This window comes from Gavialis gangeticus, unplaced genomic scaffold (genome assembly GCF_001723915.1).
Source record: "Gavialis gangeticus isolate Ggan-Ray unplaced genomic scaffold, GavGan_comp1, whole genome shotgun sequence".
NCBI lineage: Eukaryota > Metazoa > Chordata > Crocodylia > Gavialidae > Gavialis > Gavialis gangeticus.
The window spans coordinates 53,150,053-53,162,454 of NW_017729022.1; the positions used below are offsets into that span (position 1 = coordinate 53,150,053).

Genomic DNA, 12,402 nt, shown 5'->3' on the forward strand with positions numbered 1-12,402 from the left:
GGTTGCTGCCTTGCTGCAGGCCTTTGCCACCTTGCACTGTTGGTTGTCGTTTCCAAGTTTGAGTACAAGCTTAAGAAGTAAAGTAGCCCAAAGTGAGCACTCTGGCTCAAACATCACCTTGCAACAAACACATTTGAGAGTCACCTGGTGATTTGATGTCTCTTTCTTTCCTAACAATAGGTTGCCAGTCTGCATTGGGGAAGCTCCAGTTGTCTGGGCTGGCTTGGAAGGTCCCTTCTTCCCCTGAGACAGCAGGGAAGATAAGAAGCCTCCTCGGGACTGAAGAGAGTGTGCAATGTTCCTCTGGCTGCATGTCATATCACTGGTCAAAAAGAAAAATCAGAACATGACAAGCATGCAACTCAAGCACAACATCTGGCAATACACAATCATCAGAGAACTGACTGTACATTGGGTCATTTCCAGAACACAAAGATTTTTGCAGGCTGCTGAACCAGCATAAATAAAGATCCATTAAAAATAAGTAAATAAATAAAAACACCCTGCACACATCAATGGTCCTTCATAGGGAGTTCAGAATTAACCCAACAAGCTAAAACTCACTCTTTAAAAACTACTTTTTACTGATTTTTTTTTTCTCCCCCACAGGGCTGGAGAAAATCTATAAGATTCCACTCAATTAGGTGAGGAAGGTGAGAAATTATCTTGGAGGCATAATCATGGTCATCCCATCTATTAATTTGATGTGGATAAAAAAAATAAAAAGTAAGAAGCTAGGGGGTAGAAAATACCATTCCTTCACATGCACTGAAAAAGATAAGGCTTTCATGTATATTACTGACAGCAGCACTAGAAATGTGATTAGCACAACAGTACCTAAACTCAAATGGAACAGGAACAGGAGAAGTTAAAGTTCCAGTAATATTAGTAATAGTGTGTGACCAAATTATTTTGCTAGCAGAATCTTTTAGAATGTAAACATGCAAAGCAAATTTAAGATTAAAGTCTCAGCCTTACTTGTTGTGGCTTTTGAGAGGAAAAAAAGATGACAAGACAGCCAGTTAAAAAGATCTACATCATCACATGTATGACAAAATCTACTAGTGGAAAATGCTAAACTGGGGTTTGGTTTTGTTTTGTTTTTTCAAACAGCATTTCCGGAGCCAGCTCTGGTAGGTATGGAAGAGAAACATCAATTGGCAGTATAGAAGAAAAACAAAGACTGGGAAGCCTCCAAAAAGGTGAAGTCAAAAGCATCTTTTGCTTACCTAATCACCCCTCTGAATCACTTCAGAACAGTATTTATAAGTGCCAAAGGCATCCTTATCCAATTTACATCAGCTACTGAGATAGGCAGGTATATGGCAAGACTCCAGTTATCAAAGACTACAGTAACTGTACTGAGCACTGTGGTATCATTGATGCAAGATACCGATTTTGACCACTGCTATACTGAAATAACTTTTATAATTGAGGGATGGATGGCTGCTAGGGAGAGAACATCACGGCTCTGGCAGGAATACAGAGGATAACATCCCAATCCCACTACAAGAAAGCCAGAGGAGAACCCCTGCATATGCTCTGGCATACACAACCTATTTTTACCAAAAGAAATTCTAGCCTGGTGAGTTTCTAAGGAAAAACTCATCACCCTGCATACTAGGTGTAGAAGGGAAGAAACAGACTCTTCAATTATATGACTGCACCAAAGAGTGAACAAGGGTACAAAAGGGCCAACAAATAAAGGTAGGCTGTCTCACCCCTATCTAGACACTCACAGCTCTGAGTCCCCCAGCCGGTCCATGCTGGCCACATAAGCAGGCAGTTTGTGGTGGGCAATTGACTCCTCTGCCTCCTGCTGCTGCTCCTCTTTCTTCATTCGATAGGATTCTGCCTGCAAGGCAAAGAGCTACAACAAGGGGACAGAGCTGAGTTAGGAAAGCTTTTGCTGAGATTCCCCTCTGCGCTACTTGGCATTGGGTGTCATTATTTGTCAGCCTGGCAGCACTCATTCAACAGCCATAACAGGATGAGTTAAAAGTAGAGTTGTTCTGACTGGCTAAGTACTGCATTATTCAAAGTGGCAGAAACCCATCACTTTTTTGTATATGTGTAATTGGAGCCCACTAAAATACTTCACTTTTCCTCACAAGCGCTTAGGCTAGTGTCATTTTTCCAATCACTATTGAAGCAATTGTACAGATTAGGCCTTATCTTTTGGAAACCAAAGACCTAACAACAAAATGCAAAGTTAAGCAGAAGAGATGGTAGAATAAGAGCCCATTATCTTACCCCAACGTAATCAGGCATGTAAGCACAAGTTTGGCCTTCTGCTAAAAAACTAACATTTCCTAGGGGAAAGATCTTCGAACCCCTGAAAAAAACAGCTCCATTCAGTGAAGCAGGACCTATTTGAACTCTAACCTTTTGACGTAAAGTTTCATTTTCTTCCTGGATGAGAACAATCCTTTGACATTCAGCATCAAAGTTCAAGATCACTGGCACAGGTGAAGGAGGTTAAAGAAACAAAACTAAAAACAATCATATGTGAGCACAATGTTTAGTTAAGGTGTTTTCAACAAAGCCAAGAGTGAGCACTCACGTTGGCTGTACCTTATTTGCAAATACCTGCAGAGAAATATGCTATGTAGCTGATGCAGCAAGCAAGCACAGGGAGGGGGGCAAGCCATGGATTTCCAGTGGGCTCGTGCTGTATTTAACTACACCTACTTTATACTTCTGCAACACTCTCCTCCATTACAGATCCTAAATAGAGGTGCACCAATACATCAGTCTGATATTGGATCGGCACCAATATAAAGAAAACTGACTGTATCAGAAATCAACCTGAAGTGGCTGATAGTTTGGCCAGTTAATGCCCGTGCATGCTCACAGCCATAGCACAGCACATAGGCAGTGATGAGCACGGCTCAGCAGCACAGAGAGCTGCATGCAGCTAGTAAGTCTGTTGTGGTGGAAGGGGAGGGGGAAGGGAAGGGGTGTGGAGGGGCAGATCAAGGCTCCCCAGGGTGAGGGAGTGGGGCTGGGGCAGGCACTGCCCAGCCGGGGAGGGGAGGGGCAGGCACAGGATGGAGCTGCGGCTTGTCTGGGGGGTGCGGCTCCCACCGCTGCATACCCCTTGTCCAGTGCTCATCCAACAGCTCCCACTGCTGCTCCTGCCACTCGTCTGGGAGGGCACAGGGGGGTGGGAGAGGGTACCCCTGGATCTGCATGGGGCAGCCTGGGTTGGGGGCTGGGCTGCACTTGGGGCAGGCAGCGGTGACGTTAGGAGGGAGCTACGGGGGGATACAGTGAAATCTGGGGAAGCTGCAGCCCCACCCCCCCGCCAAACGTATCCCTTCTCCCAGCACCACCACCGCCTGCCTGAAGAGCAGTGCAGCCCCTGGCCCCAGCCCGCAGCTGCAGCCCACCCTGCCCCACCCTATGTAGATCTGGGGGCACACGCCCCTCCCTCGCTGTCCCCTCCTGGACTAGCAGTGGGAGCAGCAGCAGGAGCTACCAAATGAGCAGACGAGTGGCTCCTGGTTGAGCGGCGTGCAGCGGTGGGAGCTGCCCCTTCCCCCCACTCTGCCTCTGCACCCCCCAGACGAGCCACGGCTCCATCCTAAGCCCACCCCACCCACCTGGGCAGCACCTGTCCCAGCCCCACTCCCTCCCTCACCACAGGATGGCACTGATTTGCCCACCCATGCCTCTTCCCTCCCCACTTCCCTTTCACCACAATAGACTCACCAACTGAACAAAGCTGTATCAGAAATCAGATCAGTATCAGCCAATATGCCACCTTAAAAATCAGCTATCTGTATTGGCCCCCAAAATCTCTATTGGTACAACCCAAATCCTAAGGTATTTTTATAAAAATTAAAGCCTTGTAAAACCTATCTGAAGTGGTATTATTATTCCTATTTTATACATGGGAAATGTAAAGCTAGAAAGGTAAAGTGCTAGTCACTATCTCAAGCAGGAGGCGAACCCAGGCCTCCTGACTTCCAAGTTGTGCTGACACCACAATGTAAATCTTCCCATCACTAAATGAAGGTGTTGTTACCAGCTTTGTCCAGGCAAAGTCTCACAGATATGTCTAGCATAGTTATAACCTGAGGCCAAGGCTTTGCTCATCTGTTCATTCATTTAGGGTCTTGGTCACTAGCAAATAGGCTTCCAAGACTTAATTAGCGTCCACAGTTGAAGTAAAACCAACACCTCGTTCCTAGACACAGAGAACCAGTATTTTCTAAGCTGTAGAAGCTGTTGTAGTGAGCAGTTTCCAGACTGAGACACTCTCATGGAACATTTTAAAGAAGCCAGTTTCAAATACCAAAGGTGGGCTTGATTTAAGTGTGAATGAACCCTAGTTTGGAAAAGTCTTAAAAATGGCCTCAGAGTTGGTTTCCAACAGAATCCCCAAATCCTTCAGACCTGGTTACTAACAGAATCCCTCAGTCCTTCAGCTACTTCTCTAGCCCCACATAAGATCAGAGAGAATTTTTCTGGAAGATGACACTTTGATAAAACCGCCAGCATAACATCCTAGAGGCTTCCTCTATAGTGGAAAAGGAGCAAACGAATCTCCTAATGCAAACCACAGTCACTGTCACAACTGCAAACTTTACCTACCTTACCAATGGCCAATAATGCAATACCTTTCCAATGGTCCCTGCCTTTGATAGGCTACAAAATGAAAGCAAGGGCTCAAAAGCAAAATCTGCATCTTACAGGAGGTGCACTCAAGATGCAACCTGGCAAGACCCCTGATTCTGCCAAACCTTCCTGAGCCCCTGCACCCCCCTGTGGATGCCACCTACCCCCAATAGCTCCTACGATTGCATCTGTGTCCCCATTCCCCTGCAGGGCAGAAGTTCTGCGGTCCCAATGCCAATCATTAACATTTTGACTAAACTCAGCTTCTGACTAGTGGGATTCGATTGTGCTGCTGCTGAGCTTGGCCAGGAGTTATAACATTGTTAAATTAAATAATCAAATATGATTTTAGGCAAGCACTTATCAGTCCAACACCCTGTTCTCCTCTGCTCTGAGGAACCTTCTTAAAACAGCACTCAAGGTTTCTGTTCCAGTCGAGCCTTGCCATTATTGATGTACCAAAAAGAACATTAACATCACCCCAACTTGAGCAGACACATGAAACCTGGCAACAAGTATACTTCTGAAGCAAAAAGGATATGCATACATTGAAACAAGACGCTAAGAAAGTTGTGCAAAGACACAATAAATGTGTCTGCCCACTGTCGCGAGAAATACGTGGCAAAGGTGGGATTTGAATCGGGGGCTTGTAGGAAGGGCAGAACAAACCAGTCCTTCCATTCAGCCTGGTTCTGGAGTTCTGCAGCCAGCTTGACAAAGAACTCCTGAGTCTTGTCATTCCGGTTCATCTGAAACACATGAAACAGAGTGAAACTTGAGCACTCTCCCTTTCTACTGCAGCAATGCCAAAAATATGGTCTTTGCTAGGTTCAAAATAGGGAATAAAACAGTAACTCTTCTCGCAGCATCAAAAACATCAATAGAAAAGAGAGCTAACACCAACTAAGTGGGAAACCACGGCATCTAACCCCGCCCCTCCAAGTATACCAACAGAGTGCAAGACTGCACTGATTTGGAGATCCTGTATAGCCAACAGGGCCTTGCTGATGCAGCTGAGTTTGCACCAATTCAGTTAAACTGATGTACTTTAACAAGCGCAATTTTTACATTCAGCAAAGGACTAAGCAGTTAAGCCCTTAAGGGAAGGAAAGAGCATACACCATGTTAGTCAGCAGCAACCCCACAACTAACAGAATATGAAAATAATTCTATGTGTATTCAAACCCACCGTGTTATTATGCTCACTGTGGTATTTATTCCTTTTGTTTTACTTGAATAGCAACATTTTAAAGCAAAACCCGCCAAGACAAAATAGACCAATCCACACCTGAACAGTGTAGACAAGATAGTAGCGGAATAAACTGGTTTTCAACTTGTTCACCGTAGGCCGGTACATATCCTCCAAGCGACTAAAAAGGCGCCGGTCAAGATAGCTCCAGTAATCCCGAAGGGCAGTGAGATCATAATTCTGAACAAACTGCTGCAATTGATCCACTATTTTATCCACCTATTGAAGGCAAGGGGGGAAGTACTTTAGTTTCTTAGTCCTCTGACAGCTCTTCTGAAACAAAAGAATATTCACAACTTGATCTGGGAAGCGTTAACCACATAAAAGCAGCCACAATCAAGGATTTTTTTTTGGATTAGTACTTAAAAAAAGAAAACAGTATGAATTGTTTTCATTCTACACTACCACCCCTATTTCCTTTCAATTGCAGAAATACAACTTAAAAAGAATACTACCAACCTAGATTTGGTTCAAATTATATTTTATAAAAGACTACTTTCTACAAATTTTATAGCCATCAGAAATGTTCCCAATTTGTTTTCTCCTGGGAAATATCAATGACCTAAAATACCAAACATTCTCATTAAGCATTTGAAACACAAGCACCAAAAACTTTACACAAAGATTAAACTAATTTCATTTATCAAACGTGAGAGAATGAACACCAGTCACAATGCAGTTTCAATAATCTACTCTTAGTAAGCTACTAAGCATCAGCAAAATAGGCATAAAAAACGGAATTGTTTACAAGCCTGGAGGCTTATACCAAGTCTCCCTTTAAGCTGCTTCTGAAACATGAAGGGTGTGGAACAAAGATGTGAGAGAAGGCTTAGTAATTTCTGAGTCTCTTTTGTTGAGTCTTAGAATGGCTGTTATGCTTTTTAAATGGATACAAGGTAAACAGATTAAAAATGAGCTTGCTGTTCATCACCACCTGTTGCCACATTTTTTGGCAATTCAAAAGCAACACCTAAATTACATTCAGTTCCTTACTGGTCCTCCTGCATTAGTACAACAAATGCTGAGTCCCAGAGTGAGTCACGTATTGCAGAAGGTTTAAACCAATTGTTCACCTGTGCTTGTTTGCAATCCAGTTACTGATTGTAGTGTTGGTTGCAGAAAAGTCTGCCCTGTAAAACATCTAAACCTGAGGGCTAGAACACGGTTACAGTATAACCTAGGACTTAGGCAAAAAGAGAAACTCACTGCCCTGCACAGAAACTATGCAAGTTCATTTCTGTGGATCTTAATGTGTTTTCAGGGTTCATGAATTCTGTATAAGGTATATACATATACAGCATAATTGATCTGATGCCTAAAACTGTCCATAGACAGTAATATTTTTGGTTAAAAGAACAGGAACAGGAGTGAATTAAGTTAAAGCTGCTAATTCTGCTCCACACCTTTCTTCCCATTTCTTGTCGGATTTGTACTGTTTTCATTCATATCTGGCTACAAAGCTGCAAGCTACCTGGAAGTCAGGTGGCAAAAGGTGTCAGAGGGACTACAGATACTCCATACATACACAAATATGAAGCATTTACTAGGAACTATAAAATCTCTTCCAACTGCAACAGAAGGATGATCATAATCATAACAACTGTGCGCTTCTATAGCACCTGGAACAGTGCTCCGAATGCTTGAAGCTACAGGGAGAAAAGGGTAGGGACAGATCAGTATGAATAGGCTTTGCTTAAATATATACCCTTTCCCTTAGCATTCACTCTCTGCCACTATGGGAAACAGGCCTATTCGTTACAGAGCGGGGCACAGAGCATACCACACCAACCAGAATGGGAAACAGGCCCATTTAATGCACATAGGAAAACATGGGCAGGGACCCACAAAGAAAACTGCTAATTTCCCCTGGTATTGGAGGGGGTCACTGAGTGTGCACCAACAGATTCCAGGGGGCAACAAAAGTGAAAACAGGGAGGGCAGTGGAGGGTCAAAGATTAACAAGTGCTCCAAGTGGGGACAAAGCAGAGCACACAGGCCAGAAAGGCCTGTTTCCCATTCTGGTACATAAAAGAAACATAGGCATGTGCCCACATAGGAACATTAGCCCCCCTGTTCTTAGAAAGGGCTATCAGATGTGCGCCAACTGATTCCTTGGGACAATTAAAACAGTAACAGGGACAGGACTGAGGGTCAGAGGTTAATAACAGGTGGTCCAAGGGGGGACACTGAGCAGACCATACAGGCCGAAATGGGAAACGAGCTACTGGGCCAGATGGACCTGTGATCTGACCCAGCATGGTAGGATATAAGATCCTTAACCCTGTATAGTATGTAGTATGAGGGCATCTGTAGCTCATTAAGAAATCCTATTGTTCCCCCAAGCAAAGAGATCCAACCACAGTTTCCATGTACTTGCTCTTTCCAGCCTACAGTACTCTAACTCAGGGATTTTCAACCTTTTTGGGTCAGTATAACCCTGACGGCAGGTCAATGAGTGGTATGGGGGTGATCAGCGAGTGTGCCAGCGGCACGGCAACAGCAAAAGTGCTAGCAGTGGAAGTGTCAGCAGGAGCGCGGAAATGGTGGTGGTGGCAGCACTCATTGCCAAGTACCCCCAGGGATGCACATACCCCAAATGAAAACCCCTGCTCTAACTCATTAGGTACAAGAACAAATGTGTAACCAGTGAAACGTTTCTCTTTCTCCCTGCCCCCTCTGAAAGAAAAGACCACCTTGCTACCATCCTCCTCCTTCCTCCATCTCTTCCAGCTCACAATCTTGGTCTTTCACACCCTAAAGGCTCAGCACACACATATACAAGCGACTGCATCTCCTCCACTTGCCACTGGCCTGGCCAGCCTCACAGCTTTACTACCTCTGGAGTTTAGCTTGTAAAGCCTCAAGGAAGCAAAGTGCTCTGCAAGGACAGACACATAGCAACACTGGCAGGGGAAAAGTCAGGCTCACATGCTTTCAAGCAAGGCCCACTGCAGCCACGTGCTGGCTGAGGAAGCATTTCCCCCAAGCCAGAAGCAGGCTAAAAAGCCTGCCCTCTTCTATCAAGGGCCAGAGAAAAGCTGAAGACTCCAGGAAGCCCATTAGGGACCTGATTAGCGGGGATGGCACAGAGCCACAGAGAAGTAGGGCTGGAAGAGACCTCCAGAGGTCATCTAATATAGTGCTTCTCAATCTCTTTTGGACCAGGACCCATTTGTAAATATCGATGGCCAGTCCCAACCCAGCGCCCCTCACTCCCGACCTGCTGCCTCCTACCCCCCGGGGTGTATGGGGCAGGGGATGGGTGTGTAGGGTAGGAGGGGGGAAGGGAAGCAGCCCCTCACAGGCTGCAACTCTGCCATCCTGCACAGGGAAAAGCCCCCGTTCCCCACGTTTTTTTTTTCCCTGGAAAGGAGAATCCATTATTTTTGAAGTCTGTTCATGACCCTTTCATAGATCCTCGTGACCCGCGGGTTGAGAAACACTGACCTAGTCCAACCCCCTGCTGCCTGGGGCAGGATCATCCCTCTCCAAACCATCATCTAAGCTCAACCTCCCTCCCGCCCCAGGTAAAGCAAGGGACGCCCTCCCCTCCCGGCAGCCACTCTCCTACTGCTGTCAGCGGCTCCCGGCTGCGGGGAGAGATGCCGCACGGAGCGGCCAGGCATCACCCCAGGCGCCACCAGCCCGGCGGGCCCTGGGCTGCATCCCAGGGCGGGCGCTGGGGTCCCCTCCCGACCGGCGGCGGCTCACCCGGAAGCCCTTCTCCCGATCCGCCTTGATCTCCGCGTCCAGCTGCTTGAGGGCGCCGGTGAAGCCGCGGAACAGCAGGTACTCGCGCACCAGCTCGTCCGTGCGCTCGACGGCCCCCGCCATGGGACCCGGGCAGCGGCGATCCGCCCCGCCCCGTATCCGCCTGACCGCCGGCGCCCCGCCCCCGGGCACGACGCGGAGGTCTCGCCCTGGAAGGCGTCGGGCAAGGGGCGGGAGCTGGGGGAAGTGCAAGGCGACGGCTTTTCGGCGCAGTGGGAAGGGCGGTAGGCAGCTGGCAGGAGGGGGCATCTCCTCCTCGCCCTGGGTGAGGGGGGTCATCGATGCCGGGCGGGGCGTGGAAAGGGGCAGCGGCTTGTCTTGGCGTGCTGGGATCTTCAGCGCTCCCCGGAGGGGATTTGCTGTGGATTCACGGTTAAACAAAATGTTCTCGCTGATGATAGAATCGTAAATTGAGGGTAGGAAGGGCCCGCAGGAGGTCAGGAGTCCGACCCTCTGCTCAAAGCAAGACCAGCCCCAACTACATCATCCCAGTCAGGGCTTTGTCCAGCCAGGTCTTGAAAACCTCCAAGGATAGGGCTTCCACCAGCTCTCTGGGTAGCCTGTTCCAGTGCTTCACCTCCCTCCTAGCAACAAGTATTTCCTAATATCTAACCTAAAGCTCCCTTGCTGCAACTTGAGACCGTGGACCCTTGTTTTGTCATCTGTCACCACTGAGAACAGTCCAGCTCCATTCTCTTTCGAACCCCGCTTCATGTAGTTGAAGGCTGCTATTCACCAACGCCACGTGCCCCTGGAGGCTGGGGGGGCACGGCAAGCTCCTACGGGCAGCGGCAAGCAGGGAGCTCCAGCAGGCAGCTGGTGGCCATGGCACTGTAAGCAGAGGGGCGGGGGGCAGCACTGACCAGTGGTTGGCAACCACCCACAGACACCAGCAGCTAGCAGCAATCGTGGAGGGGAAGGGGGGTGAGTGGCGACCACCTGCAGGCGCCACCAGCAGTGTCAGCGGCACCTTTTTGCAGGGGGTGCACCACCACGCTCGGGGTGCGCATGCACCCGCTTGCACCCCCTACACGTCACCAATGCTGCTATTCAATCCCCCCCTCGGTCTTCTCTTCTGCAGACTAAATAAGGCCAGTTCCCTCAGCCTGTCCTGAGAATCAGGAATGCAAACACTCGTCCTATCAAACTACCCCCTTCTTAATACATCCAGGCAGAGAGAGTCTGGGCAATGGTGGGGCTGGTGGTGGGGGAGTCTGTATGCAGCTGTGGGCCGATCACTGCTGCCCGCACCAATCTCTGCTCCCCCTGGTCCAGTCCCACCTGCCCAGGCCCCATGGGGGCAGTGGCCGAGCACATGGACGAGCTGGTGCACGAGTACCTGCTGTTCCATGGCTTCACCGGCGCCTTGAAGCAGCTGGACTTGGAGATCAAGGCGGATCAGGAGAAGCTTTCAGGTGAGCCGCCGCCAGCTGGAAGGGGACTCCAGCACCCACTGTGAGACTCAGCCCAGGGCGGGGAGCTCGGTGCCCAGACATGCCAAGGGATGATGCCTGGTTGCTCAGAGCAGCATCTCTCCCTGCACCCGGGATCCTGAGGGAAGAACAAGCCTGTGCCCATGCACTAGCTGCAAATTCTTCATCCTCTTGTTGCTACCACCATTCAAAAAAATGGGTCCATATGCCTGACTGATCTGTTTACCTCATCCCTTTGGCCCTCTCTGGTAGTACCCTTAGTTCAGGGGAGCATTAGTTCTTAGCAATATGTTCTCCACATGTGTGTGTTTTGACACCTGCTTTTCTGTGTTTGAGCAATAAAGGAAACCAGACCTGCAACCATATTCTTTCAGGCCAAATACACAACTGATGTGTGACAGAACAAAGAGCAATGGTCTCAAGTTGCAGCAAGGGCAGTCTAGATATTAGGAAAAACTCTCACCAAGAGGGTGGTAAAGCACTGGGACCCAGAAAGGTGTATATAAGTTTTTAAGGCCAAAGACAAAGCCTTAGTTGGGATGATCTACTTGGGGACGGTCCTGCTTTGAGCAGGGCGTTGGACTAGATGACCTCCTGAGGTCCCTCCCAACCCTCATTTTCTATGATTCTTTAAGGAAAGCATCTCATTTGACTTCAGTCATATTTCACCATTTACACTTGAGCTGAATTTCTGAGATTTTTTTTTCCCTGTAAGTTGATTAATCCTGGGTCATTAAAAGGCCTCACCCTGCTTGAAATATTTAAGTGTCCAAGAAGCTGAATCAGTGATTCGCAACCAGGGTGTCTTGATATCCTTTCAAGGCTGCCGCACAATGTTAGCACTGTTAGGCATGGAAACATGATTCACAAGAGAAACCCAGAGGTTGCAAACAAGGAATCCAAAAACATCCTGACTTGTTGTGGTCTTTGTGAGTTCTTTGCAACAGCAGAATTGCTCTATTATTTCTCTGTAGTCAGAAAATGAGTGAAAAACTAAGATCTGACATTGTACGAGGGGTGCCAGTATCTATGAAAGGGTGCCTTGATACTAAGAAGGTTGAGAGCTGCTGAGCTAAATCAGCTGTAGGTGCTTAGGTCCTCTGAGTTTGTCATAAGTAGTCGACAGTAGTCCCCCAAGGCTCTGGCCTCAGACCCGTATTGTTCAACATCTTCATTAATGATGTGGACATTGGAGTCAGAAGCGGACTGGCCAAGTTCGCCGATGACACCAAACTTTGGGGCAAAGCATCCACACCAGAAGACAGGCAGGTGATCCAGGCAGACCTGGACATGCTCAGCAAATGGGCAGATGAGAACCTGATGTTG

At 47.8% G+C, this 12,402-nt stretch overlaps 2 protein-coding genes across 6 annotated transcripts in view; one reads left to right on the forward strand and one right to left on the reverse strand.

Moving 5' to 3' along the window:
- WDR91 (WD repeat domain 91) overlaps positions 1 to 9,718 on the reverse strand; it is a 31,543-nt gene extending 21,825 nt beyond the window's left edge. For 2 of the 5 annotated variants that reach the window (XM_019514970.1, XM_019514969.1), the window contains exons 1-6: positions 9,584 to 9,718; positions 5,912 to 6,091; positions 5,165 to 5,372; positions 2,374 to 2,468; positions 1,740 to 1,870; positions 145 to 322 (exon numbers count right to left, since the gene is read on the reverse strand). In XM_019514970.1, the coding sequence (XP_019370515.1) occupies positions 145 to 322; positions 1,740 to 1,870; positions 2,374 to 2,468; positions 5,165 to 5,372; positions 5,912 to 6,091; positions 9,584 to 9,706 (915 nt within the window). In that variant the 5' untranslated portion in view covers positions 9,707 to 9,718. The remainder of the gene's footprint in view (positions 1 to 144; positions 323 to 1,739; positions 1,871 to 2,373; positions 2,469 to 5,164; positions 5,373 to 5,911; positions 6,092 to 9,583) is intronic. The other 3 variants (XM_019514973.1, XM_019514971.1, XM_019514972.1) reach the window with 3 other exon arrangements.
- Positions 9,580 to 12,402, forward strand: part of STRA8 (stimulated by retinoic acid 8) — a 48,745-nt gene continuing 45,922 nt past the window's right edge. The window contains exon 1 of the mRNA XM_019514975.1: positions 9,580 to 9,661. The gene's annotated coding sequence lies outside the window, so the exon portion shown is untranslated. The remainder of the gene's footprint in view (positions 9,662 to 12,402) is intronic.